The sequence below is a fragment of the Rhinolophus sinicus genome, chromosome 17 (assembly GCF_057876585.1).
Source record: "Rhinolophus sinicus isolate RSI-liver-muscle chromosome 17, RSI-T2T, whole genome shotgun sequence".
NCBI lineage: Eukaryota > Metazoa > Chordata > Mammalia > Chiroptera > Rhinolophidae > Rhinolophus > Rhinolophus sinicus.
The window spans coordinates 112,416,472-112,435,005 of NC_142517.1; the positions used below are offsets into that span (position 1 = coordinate 112,416,472).

The window sequence follows — 18,534 nt, forward strand, 5'->3', positions numbered from 1 at the left end:
CCACCCTCAAGCCAACCACAGCTAGGCCCCTAAGCCAGCTTCACAGTCAGTCCCCAGAGCCAGACACAGCCCTCCCCCATCGAGCTGCCTCCTGCAGGGCAGCACCCAGACCGGCCAGCACAGAATGGGTGTGTTCACTTCCAAGCTAGCTCCCTTGGCCCCCCAAACGGGGTGTCTGAGAAACAACTCTCTGAGCTTCCCGGGGCTCCAACACTCTTGCAGAGCAACTAAGGGGAGGATAAAGTTCTGGACCCACTGCCCCCTTGGCCTGCTCTCTGGGATCTGGACTAGGGAGTCTGGAAGGGCACCACAGCCTTCCCAGGACCAACACCTAGAGCTGCTTGATGGAGAGGCGGCTTGGTCAGGTGCTCCCCACCACCCCTGACATCAGCTCCCATTGGTGGCCTGAAGACCGAGCCCCCATCTTCCCAGTGGGTCTAAGGGGCAGGAGCGTCCCCTCCTGCATGGATCCCCTCTGGCTCCAGCTGACTCTTGCCCCTCTGTAGTCAATGTCAAAGGATCTTCACTCAGTAGCCCTGGAGCAGAGCTCTGGGTGGGCCCTGGGGACAAGAAGGAATCAGACCTGACGTACCTCAGTAACAGATAAACCGCAACCATGAGTCCTGGGGTACAGGCTATAGGTGGCCCCTCGGAGGAAGAGTTCGGCCTACCTGGAGGACCCTGGATGGCTTCAGGAGGGCCCGAGCTGGGTTTGCAGTACTCAGGGGGAGAGGGCATACAAGAGGGTCCCCCCAGGATTTCTCAGTGCAGGGACAGGAAGGCAAGGGTGCTGTGACTAGTGCTGAGTGGGCCCCCCAGGGGCTGTGAGAGGAGGTGACAACAAGGTGACCCATACCTTTTCCTCCATAAGAAAGGGTAGGAATTTGCTTCCTTGAAGACCATATTCCCTGCTTAGTTTATCAGCACCTGCCTGACTAGTGCTGGGCCCACTGTGCTTGGTGCTCACAGGGAGATCATCAGCTTCCAGGATTCTCGTACTCAACCTTCACCACACCTTTTCCAGGTCCCAAAATCCCTGCAGGTGGCAAGGCCAAGCCCACTTCAGCTCCCAGAACTCACTCCCTCCAAAACAGTGACCCTCACACCTTTCTAAATCCTAATACCCACCCCCCAGGGTCCAGTTACCCCCACACACCAATCAAATCCAGAATGCCTGGCTACCTTAACCCTCAAGGGAGGGTTACCCCAAGCTTTGAATGAGACCTCAAATTCACCTCCTCCTGCTACCACCTTTGGCCCCTGAATAGCTGGCTATCTCACCCAACCTGAAGGTTAAGTTACTACTCCATGTGCATAACCAGGGAGCCCCCAGATAGCAACCAACACAGCACTGGCCTCACCGCCTGGCCCCTCTGCCCAAGCATCAGTGAGGGACTCCTTACCAAGAGCCAGGGGCCCAGAGGGGATGACTCTGAGGGACAAATGAGGAGAGAAACACTCTGGTCACACCTGTAGGGCCAGACCACAGGAAACCTGAGCTCCCAGATCTGCACTTTCCTCACCTTCTACCAAACAGATCAGCCTGCTCTGGGGTGGCCCCATCACCCCCACTCCAGGCTGTAACTCAGGAGCTGCTGTAATATTTCCCTGCAGCCCAGCCAGTTGCCCTCAGGACTGGGGCTCAACTCCAGAGTGGGAACCCAAGAGTAGACAGCTCTGAATTTAAACCCTCAAACACCCACACCAGCTGTGTGGCCTTGGAAGAGTTGCTTAATCTCTCTGAGCCTCAAGTGCTTCACCTGGAAAATAAAGAGAATATTAGCATCCACCTCAGGGATGCCAGGCTTGTGTCTGTGAAACACACAGCAGTACCTGGTCCACAGCAGGGACTCTAGTACCCACGGCCCCTGAAAGACTTCCAGAGCAGCACCCCACAACTAAGGAAACCAGTTCAGTAAGAGACGTGCCCCAGGGGCTTACAGGAGAAGAATCAGAAGAAAGGTTTCAGGTTTCTTGTTCAAGCCTCCATTTCACAGGTGAGAAAACTGAGGCCCAAGGAGCAGAGACTCACCCAGGGCGACAGAGGCAGTAGATGCGTCTGTCATGGTGCCTACCTGGGCCTTGAAACACCTCCCACTATTGGTCTGGGGGACAAGACAGGATCCATAGGGGTGTCTATCCCTGCCATGGGAGGCTCTGGACTAAGCTCCTGAAGGTGGATGTGGCCCTGGAGGCTTTCCCAGCAGGCTCCCCGGCCCTCTCCCCGCAGGCTCCCCGGCCCTCCCCCAGCAGGCTCCGTAGCCCTTGGCAGTAGGCTGTCAGAGTTCTCCATAAAAGGCCCCTTCCCTGGGTTCCATTCCAGCGTGGAGATGGTGGTGCTGCCTTCAGTGCTTTCAGAGGCCACAGACATGGACAAGGAGTAGAGAGAGACCTGGTCCCTCCCAGCCTCCAGTCTGAGCCCATCTGCCCCTTTCCTAGCGGAGCTTAGACTCTGCCCTCACTTGCGATGCCCATTCCCATTCCTGTGGCCTCTTCTGGCGCCCTTCTCCATCTGTCACTCACTGGGGCAGGACTGCAGAAGCCCTAGAGCCACCGCCCAGCTCTCCTTCCCTTCCTACTACCTTGGCCCTCCCCAGGGAGGGTGGAATCACCAGGGTCCTCTCACCCCCCTCCTTCTGTTGTCCTCAGACACAGCCATAGCATCTGGCTTATTCTAGATTTAGCAGATCTCTTTGGGGGAATGGTTTCAGGGACAACCCAGTCAGGTTATTAGAGCCCTTCAATCAAGAAGTCCTCCCTTGTATCTGACCACTGCCCCCAGGCTGCCAACATGATTAAGCCCCTCTTGTCAGTGGCCACTAGCCTATAAAGGGACTTGGTAAGAATGCCCTTAAAGTTCCTTGCAATCCTTGGAACCAGATAAGTATGGGTCTGAATCTACTCTAAACACTTGGATGGTCTTGGACGAAATACCCAACTTTTATGAGCCTCGGTTGCTCCATCTATAGAAAGGGAACAATGATACAGGGAAATATCTACAAGCCATGTACAAATGGCTTGGCCTAAGCCACGCATACAAATGGCCACACAGCCAGGCGTAGCCGATGCTCAGCAGGTACCCGAATCAAGTCTGCTCTGCTCCCACATCAAATTCAGCAGTTGCCGCTCTCCTCACAAGAAGCTTCTATAGCTCCCACTTGCTTTGACATTCAAGGTTTTCCAGACTCTGACCACAATGTATTGCCTGCTCCCCCACCAACCTTTCTATGTCTCATCAAAGACCTAAAGTATCCCCCTGCCCCTCGTCTCCCATGCTCCCTGCTCAGTGCCAGTGCCCCTTCCTCTAGGAAGTCTTCTGTGACCTTGCCAGCCCACACTGATCCCCTTCTCCAAGCTCCCCTACTCCACAAATTCAGTTTTTGACATTTTCACCTGGCAGCCACTGTTCCATTTTCACAAGCTCCCTAAGGCCAAGGGCCACCCACACTCACCAGCTGCTTGTTGAAATTCTGGACACACTGTTCAAACTGCTCATCCTTTGTTTCATCTGCCTTCCCCAGTTTCTGGAGGACCTGCAGAGGCAGATGGAGAAAGGAAGAGTGTTACCTTGAGAAAGAGACTGGCCAAACCAAGAATACCCAGTCACCAGTACTACAGATCCCTCCCCCACCTCAGGCAGAGTCTTGGAGGCCCACCAATATCAACAGTCCAGGGTGCTTGGACCATCAGGTCTCACAGCTGCTATGATCCCCAAGGGCAGGACTGCGTTCATCAGGTCTTGAGGCCTCCCCACGCTCTGTTCTCCCCAATAACTCCTGGGCCCTAAGGCTCATGAATCCCAGAGGGAGGAGTAGAGCAGGCCCTGAGCTGGGAGGGCACTGAGCGGTGGCCAAGGATCAGGCTCTTTGTGTCACTAGGAGTCAGCTCCCAATCTGACTCCATTTTCAGATGTGACCCACTCTAGCCACCGTTCCCTTCTCCACAGCCCAACAAGCCATGCTGGGCCCACCCCTGGTGTGCACAGGAGCACACACAGGACACAGAGGCTCACAGGCATACCCACATGACCTGCTCCCAACAGGAAATCTCAGAAACTGACTCTGCCCTCTCTGCTGAGTCCCAGCTGCCCCTTTTGAGCTGTGTTGGGGAGAGGAGGTGGAGGGCAGAGGTGGAGATGGGTGAGTAAAGGGACGGAGGGAGGGCAGGAGGGAAGGAGAGAGGAAGGGAGGGAGGGGAAAAGAGGGAGAGAGAGAGACAGACAGACAGACACCCCCAAGGACAGTAGAAGAGACTAAGAGGAAGCCCTGACCAGAAGGGCTGGCCCACCAGGTTTTCCCAGAGTTCCCTATGATGGGGGGTGGGGGGTGATGGGGATTGAGAGAGGGGAACCAAATAAAGAGGTGAGGGATGAGGGCAATGGGAGAGAGCACAGAAAGGGAAAGACGAGATGGGGGTGCAGAAAGGGGATGCTGAGGCAGAGATGGGGTAGGGTGTGCAGGGAGAGAGGGAGGCAGAGACAAAGATGGAGAAGAGATTGCCATCTACAGCCCTGGGCAGACACCTCTATTAAGCAGCAGAAAGGACAACACTGAGATTGTTCAGCAGCGACAGTGGCCACAACCCAACAAGCACGAGAAGGATACAGGTGGCAGGCAGTGGGTGTGGCAGGTGGAGGAGAAAAGGCTGGTACAGGGCGAGGCTGAGTACCCTATGGGGCTGGGCCACACAGGATCGGGGGGCCAGTCCAGCAGCTGTCAGAGACCAGCAGCTCATCATCCCACTCCCTCAACTATGTCTTCCCTTCAAAGACCTTGAAGTGGGCCACACTGCCTGGAATGCCAGCTCCACCCATCCAGGACCCAGGCTCAGGTCCCAGACTGAGGGCTGCCCAGTTCTAGAATACAGTCCAGACCCTTCCTGCTGCTGACTGTCCTGGGAGAGCCTGTGCTGCCCTGCTGCTCCTTCTCCTGCTGGCCCAGGGGCCACAGCAGGCCAGTCAGTTCTCAGGTCCCTCTCTTATCATATAGTACATCTGGCCATCTCAACAAGCGCCTGTTCTATACCTCGTCCCAGACAGCTCCGCTGGACCAGCAGAGATCAACCAGATACATGTCCAGCCCCAAGAGAGAGGGAGCCACTTGGGCCTATGGGAGCCCAGGGGAGATTCCATCTAACCTGGGCAATCGAGGATTTCCTGGGTGAAGCAGCAGCTCAGATGGAGCAAGAACTTGTAGCAAAGGCAAGGAGACCAGAAAGGTGAGGTTCATTACTAGGGGATTTTGAATCACTCAGGGCAACTAGAGGCCGCAGAGGATGGTGAGGAAGGATAAGAGTGGCAGGAGGAGCAGGGGTTGGCACTGGGGACTGGTCTACCAACGAGTCTATGCTACATGGTCAGGACAGTCTACTGGGCAAGTGCAGTTGGCTACCAAATGCTGACACTAGGTAAGAGGAGGAAAGCAAAACAAACAGCCACACCCATGGACTCCCTATTTCCTGTGGCAGCTACCTGCAGCTGGTCTCAGGGACCCAGGGTGGCTGTGGAGGTACCTGAGCTTGCATAGGAGACTCACCCCTATCAGACACCCACCACACAGCCCCACCACCTCCAAAAAGAGAAATGGATCCCTGTGTAGGAAAGAATGTCCAGAAGTTAGCAGGGCCACCGAATAGGCCAGAGGCCCTCAGGGAGCAGCATCAGAGCCGGGCCATTCTTCAAGCCTGGAAAACCAGGGAAGGGGCTCTGTCCACCCGCCGCCTCGCCTTCTCCCCAAGGAGATACTCCATCGACAAAGATCAGGACCTGCTTCAGGGCTACGACTGTGTACACAGACATGCACACCCAGCCCCAATTCCCAGATACAGCCGTGTGTGCGCCACCCAGACAGCCAAGGCCACGGGGGGAAAGGCCAGATACAGCCGTGTGTGCGCCACCCAGACAGCCAAGGCCACGGGGGGAAAGGCCAGATACAGCCGTGTGTGTGCCACCCAGACAGCCAAGGCCACCGGGGGGAAAGGCCAGATACAGCCGTGTGTGTGCCACCCAGACAGCCAAGCCACCGGGGGGAAAGGCCAGATACAGCTGTGTGTGTGCCACCCAGACAGCCAAGGCCACGGGGGGAAAGGCCAGATACAGCCGTGTGTGTGCCACCCAGACAGCCAAGGCCACTGGGGGGAAAGGCCAGATACAGCTGTGTGTGTGCCACCCAGACAGCCAAGGCCACAGGGGGGAAAGGCCAGATACAGTGAGATCTGCCAGGCAGTGAGAAGCCCGCTGAGGAAAGGGACTCTTACTGTCTCTATCAGCCTCAAGTGTCTCACCTAGAAAATAAAGAGAATGTTAGCACCCACCTGAAGGCTCATGTCTGTAAAGATGTCTCTGTACCAGGCCCACAGCACATACTCAAGTAACAGGACGCCCCCAGAAGGGGGCCTTCACAGCAGAGCAGCCTTCACACAAGTGTGGGCCCGGCCTGACACCAACCAACCCTCACGCCTGGTCCAGACAGGTGGCATTTCCAGATGCTAGGCAAGTCACGTGCATACTCACTGTTCATATGTGCATGGGCATACATGTGCACACAGCAAACTCCTATTCATCCTTCAAAACCTTCCTCAGCCAATGCCTCCTTTGTGAAGCTTCCCCTGCCCTCTCCCTCTCACACACCACCCTGTACCACTTAGGGCCTGGGAACTATTCTCCTCATTGCTCTGTGATGGTGCCTGAGAGTCTGCCTTTGGCCCTGCCCCAGCCACGTGAGCAGCCTGAGGTCAGGGACAGTGTCCAGCCCTATGTCACCAGCTCTTACACAGGGCTGGACACAGGGTGGACATACAATATGTTCTTGGTGGCTGCTGGCTAATCTGAGCCATGGGCTTTGAGGGCAGTCATGACTTTGAACAAAACATCCCATCTCTCAGCCTCAGTCTTCTCTCTTATGCAAAATGGAAGTGTGACACAGACACTCCTGTGTCACACTTGTCATGTACTTATCAAATATGTCTCCCTTTGCAATAAACAAAGGGAGGCTTTTTGATGATGGGACAGAGGACAGGCACACAGGTCCCCCACACATGGTACTAACCCAGAAGGCAGCAGTGGGGATGAGTTCAGCAGCCAAGTACCAGCAGTCCAGGAAGACTTACCAGTGTCACTGTGGTTCCTCTCACCACATTCTCAGCTCAGCCAGATACGAGTGGAGCTGAAGCGCCTCAGAAGTGATAACCCGGGCCAGGCCAGTTCAGAGAGAGGAGCTGGTGGCAGGAGGAAACCTCCTTCTGACAATTCCCACAGTCCAGGCTCTCTGACCCTGGGCTGTGAATCAACCAGGCCAGCGGCCCCACCCTGGGGGCAGGAGGGAGGCTCACCAGACCCGAATGAGTGACTCTTGATGTCTGCGCTCAGTAGGGGCTTCCTGTGGCCAGGGTGCTATGGAGGAGAGGTGCTGCTTCCCCAGCCTTGCAGCTGTGACCTTTCTCACACCCCAGAGCCTGCAGTTGGCCCACTCCCCACTGGTACAGGCATCCTGCTCTCTCCTCTGCTCCTCCCGGTTAGCACACAACCTGAGGACAGGCAGGCCCTCAACACACAGGTGCTTCTGCACAGCTGTGCTGCCCAGTGACCAAACCCGCAGAGGCAGAAGGGCCCTTGAGGCCAGTCTTGTTTGAACTAAGAGCAGTTTATCACTCACTGTGCAGCCAACATGGCACTTTACAGACACCAAGCACTCCCTCCTTACAGGTAAGTGTCTTCACCTTCATGTAGCCAATGGCAGGTGAGCATAGATAAACCAGGACACAGAGCCTAAGGACTTATAGTCAGGAGTCAGCGCTGAACCACTCTGCTGCACCCAAACTCCCAAACTGGAAGCCAGGCACCTGGTAGACCTCACTGGCCCACAGCACTCACCACAACACGGTGTCATGGGCCTGTCTGCAGGCTTACCCGCTGCACTGACGCCCGGTGGTCCTGCTTGGACTCAAAGCTGAGCCCCGAACCCCAGGGCCCTCCCGTCCTGGGGCCTTTGACTTCCACAGAGTGGCTACACCCCCTGCACTGGTGGAGACACACCCACATCTGAATGGCATGGCACAGGGTAGGGATAAGTACTTTCTAGAACCTAAGGCTGCGGAGGGCAGAGCCCAGGGGCCCAAGAGGGCAGCTTGAGGCAGGAAGGGCTCACATTCTCAGTCAGCCCCACTTCCAGGCTCTGGGCCAGGCAGGAAAGCTGGGCACCCCCAGAGGCCATGGCACCTGTCACAGCTGCTACAGGAGGAGCCATCTCACACAGCCATCCACCCCTCACCCAGAGTGTCCCCAGAATCCCAACCTACACCTACACACACACTCATATACATGGGGGCGGGTCTCATCCAGCTCCCACCAAGGGACCCACCGCCCAGCTGCTGAAACCCCATCAGGCCCTCACCTTCCTCATCTCCTCTTGGCACCGGCCTGGCTGCCTGGCTGCCGCCTCAGTCAGCCTTTGTCGCCGAGTGAGCCATACCCAGGTAGTGGGCGGTGCCACCTCACTTCTTCCTCCCAGCAGAGCTTGTGGTCAGGGGACCACAGCAACAGGATGCACGTCTCCGAACCCTCAGACAGAGGCTCCCAGAGGCAGTGCAGACAGACACACAGATGGGCAGGCAGGTGGAAGGCCAGGGTTTCCCAAAGATCACTCAGCACCCACAGCTGGGTCCTGTTCTGAGGGTGACACCCCAAGGGGGAAAAGTGAGGTGGGGCCACTGGAATTGGGCCAAAGGTGGTCAGCACTGTCCTCCCCGAGGCAGACATGGCAGGATGGAACCTTCTGCCCACTGACCCCTGGGTTTCTGGCTCCCCCCACCCCCTGGACATGCCCCCTGTGAGTGTCTCTGGTCATGTCGTCCGCCCTCCCTCCCACACACACTGGGATGGCCATGCTGGAGAGGATGCTGAGAGCTGGCCTAGGGCTCCTCCACACTGAGGCTGCAGGGGCCACTCCGGCCTGTCAGGGACTCAACACTGGAGTGGCAAAAGTGAGCGTGGGAGATCGCACAGAGACGATGGGCTCCTCCCACAGGCACCCAGCACAATGCATACCTTCCTTGGTCCCTTCCTGTAAGTGGGTATGTGGCGTTCTCATTTAATGAGAGGAGGCCAAGGCACAGAGGCTTGAGGTGACCTGTGGGCTCGCCAGGACTGGATCCAGGTCTCCTGTCTCTTGGGTCCTTTCACTGGGTGCCTCTCCTGGGCTGTGTCTCTTGACCCTGGGCTGGTGACTGCATGAAAGGGGCAGCTTCATCTTCTCATCCAGCCCAGGAAACTCTGCTTCTCCCTCCTCCAGAGAGCCCAGTGAACTCACTAAGGAGGAATCAGGCAACTCTGCCTTCAGAGCGGCCATGCTTACCCCCACGTATCTCCTAGTGATGAGTTTGGCCTAGTCAGCCCCAAAGCTGCTGTTGCACCCCTGGTTTGGGAGGGGACCATGGAGAGAGGGGTTAGAAAGATGGGCCTCCCTGGGAGGGTGTCAGGACCATGGGCCCCTTGGTCTGGCTCTTGCCCAGCTGAAGGCAGAAGCAGCCCAGGCTCCTACTCGGTAGCAGAGCCTAGGGTCTAGGAAAGCAAGTCCAGAAATCATGGCCAACAGGCCCTGGCCAAGAAAACTCCTCAGCCTCCTATAGCACCACGAGGCTTTGCCGTACAACTTTCCAAAGGCTACATGACTTTTTAAGAAAAAGAAATACTGAAACACTGGCTTTGGGCAAGAGCCTAGAACAGCATTCCATGCCTAGGAGGCTAGAATGCTCTCAGCAGTCAGGCCTCCCCAGCAGCGCCCGTATGCACACGCACAGGTCCCACACCCATGTAGCGCGGCACCCAGCACTTGTGTGTTCACATGCTGGTGCTCACCACCTATCTATGCACACACTCACACACATGGCCTGACAGGGCTGCCCACGGCACTTCAGCACCTCCGGGCATGACAGAAAGGTGGCAGAAACCATGAGGAGGCCACAGATCCAGACAAGAAGCAGAGCAGAGGTCAGGAGAAACTGTGGGAGGAGAACCAGGATGAGGCAGGGGAGCTGGAAAGAACATTGGAGAAAGGGAAACCAACAGTGGCCCAGGCAGGAGGGCCCCCCCCCCCGGGTGATCACTCTGGGGCACGTGCGTGTGTGTGCATACATGCAGGGCTGCCCAGAGACACAGGCTGGGCCTAGGCCCCAGGCCCCTCCCCTGTCCCTCTGCCCCCAGCCCTTTCCCTAGGCTGGCTCTGGGATGGGCTGTCTGCCATCTGCTTTCCTCCCAGGGCAAATACTGCGAGCTCAGCTCACACTCAGGAGGGAACCCCTAACTGTCAGATTCCAGCTCTTAGCCACATACCTGCCCAGCCCGGCCCAGTGAGTAACCGAAGGACACCAGCAGTGGGCACTGAACCCACCGCTCCTGCTGAGCTCCACTGAGATCACACAGCAAAGGACCCCAGATAGCCTGGTCCAGGGACCAACCTTGAGGGAGGCCCACCACCCTCGATATCCTTACAAGTGGGCTCATATCACCAGGGCAACCTGAGGTGGTGACTGTTGGTCCCATTTTACAGATGAAGAAACAGAGGCTTAGAGAAGTCAGTTGGCTGATGAATGGCAGAGTCAGGACGCCAAACCTGATGGATTCCAAAGCCCAAACTTAACTTGTGATTCTCAAACGGGGGGGTTCACAGACACCTGAAAGTAACAGGCAGTATTACTAGGGTTTACTGAAAAAGATTCATATTCCACTGCATCCCAAAGATTTAACAGGTAAGAAACAACACTTTTGTGACATAACCAACACAAATAGTGTAGCAGAATGCAAAGTCAGCAAAGATTTTTGCGATGAAATGTGAAAGTAGAAAAATATTTCCAGGTTCCTACTGGCCAACTGAAGCTGGGCTACGCCCACCCCAAACTCCAGGGCCTTCCCCCGACACAGCAATATAAGGACTTTTTCTAAGTCCTTGTGTCCTAGAAGTCGCTGTCCCCAGACACCAGTCCAAAAAGACTCATCATACTTTTCTGTGGGCCCCTGGTCAGAACGGCTGACTGAATGAGGAAGCCAACTGGCCTTTCTTGGGAGACTGTACCTCTAAAATTATCTCCTTCCTCTTTTAGGTTTAGAAAGTGACTTTCTCTTTCCTTTATGAAATACTGGCGAGAATAAAAGGTAATGTTTGGTTTTCCTTTTTACATCCTTAACTGAACACATAAAAACTTGGCTAGCCCCACAACAATGCCTTGGAATGCGACTGGTTGGTCAAACACCAAAATGCAACAATGCCCTCCTAGCTCAGGCCCTTTCCACGGTGACCCCCTCCCAGGGCTGGCAGCCTAACCCCACCCCTGAGAAAGATGGAGGGATGGGGGGTCTCCTCATCATCATCATCTGTCTGTCTGTCTCTGCAGGTGGGAGCGGAGGCTCCCACCCAGGCAGGCAGTTCCGAGGCAACTCTAAGCTGGAAGTCTCCCTCCCCCTTCCCAGTGTGCCGCAAATTCTATCCTGTTCTGCAGATAAGCCTGTGTCCAGCAACCAGGTAGGGCCACCCAGACCACAGAAGAAGCTAGGGTGGGCTGGGGAGACTGGACCAGCCCAGAACAGAGCACAGGAAAGCACAGCAGCAAGCAGCATAGGGAAGATGTTGGGGTGCTTGGAGGGGCCAGGCTGGGTTGGCGGGGTGAGGTGGAGGCCGTGAAACAGCAGCAGCCTCTCATGCGAAGGCATCGAAAAGCCTTGGAAGTGTCCTCCAAAATCCTGTGAGGGCATGGAGGTGCTCCACAAAGGAGGAAACAGGCTCCAAGTGCCTGATCTCAGGGCTAAATACGTGAGGAGTTGGAATGCGAACACTGCCATTGGCTCCCAAGCCTGACAGTTCTAACAGCCATGGCGCCACCTTCCACAGGGGCGCAGGGGGTCCGCCAAGAGGAGGCACAAGCTAAAGTAGCACAGGAGCCCCATGGGAGGGCTAGAGGGCCCAGGCTGGGTGCCCCTCCCCTCACAGACCCCCCCCCCACACACACACACACACACACACCAGGCTGAGCCCTTTCCTAGTCTCACTAGTCTCACAGAACCAGGTTGTGGGGGGAGGGGCGGGAGGAGGGCTTCTGGATGGGCCAAGACTAACCAGACCAAGACTGGCCCCCCTTCCATAACCAAGCACCATGTAACTATACAGAACCCCTGCCCCCACAACTAGCCCTCCGCCCCACCCAGTCACACTCCAGTGGAAGAAAGGACTGTTCACCAAGGCTGCTTCCTCCTTGGTGGTCCCTACTTGACTTTCACCTCACAGCTCAGACCCGATGGCCCTTCCACAGTGAGGGGCCACTCTAAACATGGGGCATTGGCCCCCTGGACTGTGAGGGCTGGGCTCGGCTTGGATGCCCTCCCTGAGCCTGTCTAGATCTACTCTGCAGAAATCAAAGCAAGGTCCCTACCTTGGAGGGAGAGGCACGTGGTGCTCTAAGCCTATGAACAAAAACCCTGCAGGGCACCGAGCAGGTGGGGCAGGGGGAGCTGCTCTTAGGGAGGACTCCGGAAGTGCCATCTAAGAACTGATGAAGGAGGGCATGACAGGTAGAGGGCACGGCAAGTGCAAAGGCCTGGGACGGCAAGAGCAAGGCCAGTGTGTCTGAAGAGAGGGTCGTGGGTGAAAAACAGGGGCTCTATGAAAGTGCCCTCATAGGGTGATTTTATCATAAATTCCTAACTGGGCAGGTCATGGTAGGAAGTCATACCCCAGGCCTATGACTTCTTTAGTGAAAGGTTTTAAGCAAGCCCTGTCCATTGTTCTTGTGTATCTATGTTAACACAACTTTGAAGTGCCAGAAGTAATGCCCCTCGAAGGGGGCATTAACCCTCAAGAGAGCACATAATCTCATTAACTATCCTGTAATCCAACCCCCGCCTTGCTCTCTCCTATCTTTACATAACCTTCCTTACTGTCCCTCTTTAATATCAAGTGCATAAAAGAAGCTGCAAAACTGTTATTCTCGGGAGTATTTGAGATCTAGCTCCTGGGTGTATGGAATCAGTTTGGCTCAAATAAACTCTTACAAAAATTCTCTACAGGTTTGGACATTTCTCAGGTCAACACTTTGAAACTCCAGCATGGAATGTGAAACCATAGAGAGTTGTTTGGACTGGCAGTTTTAATAGATCTTGGGCTGCTGTGTGGGGACAGACTGCAGAGCAGGGTGGCACAGAACTGGTTTAGAAGGTGACTGCAATAGCCCAGGTGAGAGGCAACGGTGGCTGGGGCAAGGACAGGAAATGGTGAGAACTGGTCAAATAAGGGGTGACAAAGAGAAGTGAAGGGGACTCCAGGGTCAGAGCCATGAGAAGGAAGGAGCTGTCATCATATGAGATAGGGACACCTGGGCATCATGGTGAACTTGAGGTACCCAGAGATGTCAGGGAAAGAGGAAGGGACACACTGGCCAGGGACACTAGGGTAGCCAAGAGAGAGCCCACCATGGGACTCTGGTGAGCCTACCATTCCCCATTCCCCACCCACCTGCCCCTCAGTCACACCCACTCCAGTGACCAGCTCAGGGCGGTGAGCAGAGTGTCTGGTCTGGACAGCTGCGAAGAGAAGGGAAGGAGGAGTGGAAGGGGAGCACTTCCTGCTCTGGACCCCTGTTGGTGGCAGAGGCTCTGGGCAGAGGTGCAGGGGGCAGGCCCAGGTTGTACAACCTTGTTAGGGAACTCTACCTTTCTGAGCCCTGAGCCTCATCAGTAAAACAGAGCCAATACCTCCTTCATCAAAGGTGATGAGCGGTTGTCTAGGTAAGAGGGCCCAGAACAGAGAAGTGGCTGGTTTCCTTTCTGCCTCATTACCCTATCTTGACCTGAGACTCCTCCCACCCAAGCCAGAAAGCTCTGCAACCTTTCCCACCTAGTCCCCACCCTGCTCCACACCCCTACCCTGGTCCCACCCCCAACCCACATGTCTCTCCTGGTGCCTGGTGCCCACTCCCCAGCACACCTGTTCCCCATGACTCATTCAGGCTTACACAGGACATTTCTCTTGGATAGCAAACACCAGCCCACCCACCTCCCTCTCCTGGCCTAACCTCCCCTCATCAGCCTCCTCAACCCTCAGCTCTGCAGGGACCATGCAAGCCCCACCCACACCCTGGCCCCTTTGATAAAAGGGTAAAATGCTAAGGGTCCCATGGAAACCAGACAGCAGCAGAAAGTACTGGCCTCTTCTGACCAGCAGCATCCACATGGGCAGCCAGATGGGCCTTAGTATTCGGCATTCCAGAGCCCAGCCTAGATGCAGCCCTCTCTCTGGAAAGGTTTAGAGGGGCCTGCAGCCAGGGCCACCCAATGGCCTTTGTGTCGTGCTGGGTGTGGCTTGAGGAGAACAGGCTATGTCCTCACCCTCAGCCTAGCCCTCCACACCACCTGTTCAGAGATGTCAGCACAACCACCCCCAGAGCCAGCATCCACCCACCTATCCCCTCCATGCAAGTGTGAGTGCTATTCTCAGCCCAGGCTCCTGGACGCTGGCCATCAACAGAGGGGTGGAATCTGCCCCCAGCCTACCCACCTCCTCTCATCACCTGCTTCCCGAGTTCAGTGGGTGAACAGCCTGTGTGGAGGAGCAGCAGAGCCTGGGCCCAAACCACAGCAGAGCATCGGGCAGGGGGAGAGGAGGCTGGAGGTCTTGCCTGCACCCACCTGCCTCGCTGGGGCCAAGTAAAGGTCTCACTGGAGGAGGACCACGGAAACCCCCAGTCTGCAGTATGCTGGCCTTTCATGTCACCTCCCCCAGGCAGCCTTCCCTGACCCCACCCCAGGCACAGGGACTCACTTGTCCCTCCAGATGCCCTCAGCCCTTTGCATATGTTTGTTCTTGTCTGAGAAGCTAGACCTAAATGTGCAACCAGGTTGTTCATTCATTTTACCAATTGGAATCCTCCATTTCCATGTCTATACAATTGGAACTATTAAATAGTACCCCAAGCACATAAGATACACGGTATTTTTTCAAACACATGATTGCTATTATTGTGGTTATTGTTATTTTTGTTATTCAACGAAGTCAATGCCCAGAGTCAGCTTTAAACAGCTCCTACCCACCCAAGCACGCACCACACACGACAAGGGCTGTTCCTCACACCAGTCCCAGGCCCTCCTCTGTCCAGCATCTGAGCTAATGTCTTCTGGCCTCAGCCCTGTACTGTCCACAAGTTCCTGGTACCTATCAGAGCACCAAAGGAATTCCCCCACATTTTGTGGGGGACAATCAAGAGGGGGGGACTCGCTGGTTGTGGGGTGGCTCTTCTCCCAGCCCAGGGCCAGCTCCACTGCATTTCACTAGAGTCCAAGCTGGAGGAGAGCAGAAGGGACTGGAAGCAGAGAGGGTGTTTGATTAACCTACAGGTCAAGGGTAAAGGCTGGTGGGGAGTGAAGCAAGAGGGGACCAAGAACAGACTAGGGGAGTCATGTGGCTGCCCCAGCCCAAAAGACAGAATGAACGCTCAGCAGGCAGGAGGGACATTTCCGGGCTTCCTCCTGCTAACCCTGCACCCCACTATTCTTGTTCTGGGGATGGGGAGTAAGAGTAATAGGGGGCACAAGGCGGCTGCTGAAGCGGAGGACAGCGCTCCCCCACCCCAGCAGACGCAGGAGCTCAGCTCAGTGGGTCAGAGCAGGGCTTCCTAGAATGGGCCTGCAGACCTCCCTAGCTCAGGAGTCAACGCAGAGGCTGCCAGAAATCTTACAAACACCTGCTGGGGAGGGGCTCATGCCTACTGCCCCTTCCTCCCCCGGGGCCCTCTTTACCAGGAGAAACAGTTCAACGGTGAGAGGACGTTGAACAGCCACACAGAGTTACCAATCCCTTTTTTAAAAAAAGACAAAATCAGGGGAATGAGCCAAAGGAGGAGTGCAGGAAAGAGCAGAGTGGGGCCGGGACTGGGGGTGAGCCCCAGGTCCTAGAGGTCAGCTCCTAGCCATCACACGCAGCTCTGGACACTTCTGCATCATCTAAAAGCTAGAAGGAATTCCTGCTGCCTACAGGGAGAGAGGGTTAGGATGGGAGTGCTGAAATGGTGAGAAATGCAGGGAGACCATGTTGTCACCTGGCCCTTGGCCTCCACAAGGCCTTGTCTGGGTAAATCCCCTCCCCTGAGACCTCAGGCCTGGACCTTGACTCCTCCACTGCTGGTGGGCGAAAGCAGCCGAGGCTTGGGCAGGATGACCCAACAGGACACACACACAGAGCATGGGTACAGCTGAACACCCCACATGTCCCTAAGGTATCTCAGTCACCCCCCACCCCACAGTACAGCTGGGCTAATGAGCTGCCACCCCAAACTTACGTCCTCAGGTGTGAAATGCAGATACTGTCCTCCCACTTGAACCTCAAAAACACGAAAACGGAGGCTCAGAGGAAATATGTAAGTTGCCCAAGTTCAAGGATTGAGAGGAGCATGGCTGGGATTTGAGCCTGGGTCTTCCACCTTGCCACACTTCATAAGGTGCTTTGCAAAACCTTTCCCATCCCTTATGCACAATTTCATTCACTTGGCATTAAGTGCCTACTATGTGCAGTGCCAAGGTCACAGCCTCTACCCTCAAATGCTCAGGGTGCTGGAGAGAGATGGTCACTGCACTTTATGGAGGAGCAAAGCACAGTGAGAGGTTAAGCACTGGTCCAAGGCCCAAGGCCCGGGTGGAGGGAGGAGGAAGGGGTTTTGGCTTTGGGCCTCCTGGTATGCTGAGAGCTCCATTGCCCAGGCCTCTCCCTCCACCCGCTGCTCAGAAGCGGCACTGCACTTGCTGCACAATGTAGGGGGCAGCCTCCCTGGTCTCCTGGGGCACACAGCAGACAGGGTGACCTGCGATTGCAGTGCCACAAAGTTGCAATGCAGGCATCAGATTCTGTTCTGCTGTGGGCCATGGGTTTCCCATAGTGCTGATGCAGCCCCCCACCACCACCACCACGAGGTCCTGAAGCCCCACATCCCCGTCAGGTCCGCTCTCGAGTGCCCAGGCCAGCAGGGGAGGGTGGACCACAGGATGGGCCCCCACCCAGCCCACCAGATTCAGAGCATCACTGCCCACAACATCCTGATGGACGTAGGGCCCCGGCTGAGGCCTCCTCTAGGGCCACAGTTCATCCGGCCCGGAGGGTGGGACTTGGGGAAGGTAGTGACATTCCATCTCCGCCAGGCCTGTTTCCAGAACAGACTGCTCCACTGAGTGCTCAGTGACAAGGGCAGGGAAGACACCAATGAACTTCTGGCTTAGTTTAAATTTCAGGAAAACAACAATATTTGGGTCCTGTCCCAGGTTCAGCAAATGCATCCAATTAATTGTAGATTCTTTTTCTTGATTTAGATCAAGGTTCAGCTTGTACTCCTGGCCATTAACTGGTATTGCGTCTCCCTGGCCGCAACACTCTCCCCCCAATTCTTTCTTTGTGGGAGGTAGGAGCTGTGATATCTGTGCCTAGCTCTCCCTCTAACTGGAGGCTCCCTCGGGAGTGTGGAGTAAGGCCAGGTCTGTCCAAATCTGACCCTGACCCGGTCGGGTCCCTTGATTCCTAAGGGTACCTAGGTTCTAGGCTCTCTCTGACTCCCTCATGGAGTCATTTGGGGATTGTGGGTGAAACAGGGGCCACATACTAAACCTGAGCAACTCAGGGGAGGTCCGCACGGCAGGCCCTACAAACTCAGAGACCAAAATTAACCACACAGGACGGTCTGAACATACAAATTCCTAACTGAAAGCCATCCTGGTGGTAGTCACATCCTTGGCCTGTAGCTTCCTTGATAAGGTCAATCTTTACATTAAATGAGCCTGCCTATTGTCTTTTGGGATCTAAGATAACAGGCCCTTGGAATGTCAGAGTACTCCCTTTTCCAAAACCCACAAGGCACAACCCAGCATACTAGAGCAGGAAACTGCAGAATCCCTTGTTGTTGTTCTGGTCCCTTGATTACTATCTCTGTGCTGTAAAATGCTATTAACTATCCTGTACCCACCCATATAAAAGAAGTACCTGTCTCTCCAATTTACTTTTTATCCAATCTCAGAGATTTCCCTGCTTTGCTTTCTCCTATCCCCTTAAGCTACCACCAATGGATTTCATGTAACCCTCCTGCTTTGACTCTAATGTATAAGTTGCAAAATCACCATTTTGTAGAGCATTTTCTAAATCCATTGAGATTTTGCTTCTCGGCAACTGTCATCAATTTGGCTCTAATAAACTCTTAAAAACTTTCCCTTAGGCTGGCTGTTTGTATCATCAACAGGAACTCCCACACACCGAAGGGACAGCTCTTCAGGTTTACCGTCTCTGGTTTGCCAGCTCCCTGCAGTAACCAAGGGCCCCAAGGAGTGCGTGCCTGGGCGCGCGCACACACACATATCTGCCCCACAAGGCAGCCCCCAACTACTGATTTTCATTTGAAAACTCTTAGGCACTCACATTTACACATGAATTGTCATTATCACCCTCTCACTATCTGGATTCAGCAATGGGGTGGCAGCACCCAGGAAAGGCCAACGTGGGGCCAAGTCTGATGACTGGGAGG

The 18,534-nt window shown here is 55.3% G+C and overlaps 1 protein-coding gene across 25 annotated transcripts in view; it reads right to left on the reverse strand.

The window, feature by feature from the left end:
* The window catches only part of BIN1 (bridging integrator 1), a 51,851-nt gene that overhangs the window by 22,600 nt on the left and 10,717 nt on the right, over nt 1-18,534 (reverse strand). For 24 of the 25 annotated variants that reach the window (XM_019717963.3, XM_019717971.3, XM_074334349.2 and 21 more), the window contains exon 2: nt 3,453-3,533. In XM_019717963.3, coding sequence (XP_019573522.3) covers nt 3,453-3,533 — 81 coding nt within the window. Of the gene's footprint in view, nt 1-3,452; nt 3,534-8,390; nt 8,451-18,534 lie in introns of those variants that run through there. The other variant, XM_088794465.1, reaches the window with a different exon arrangement.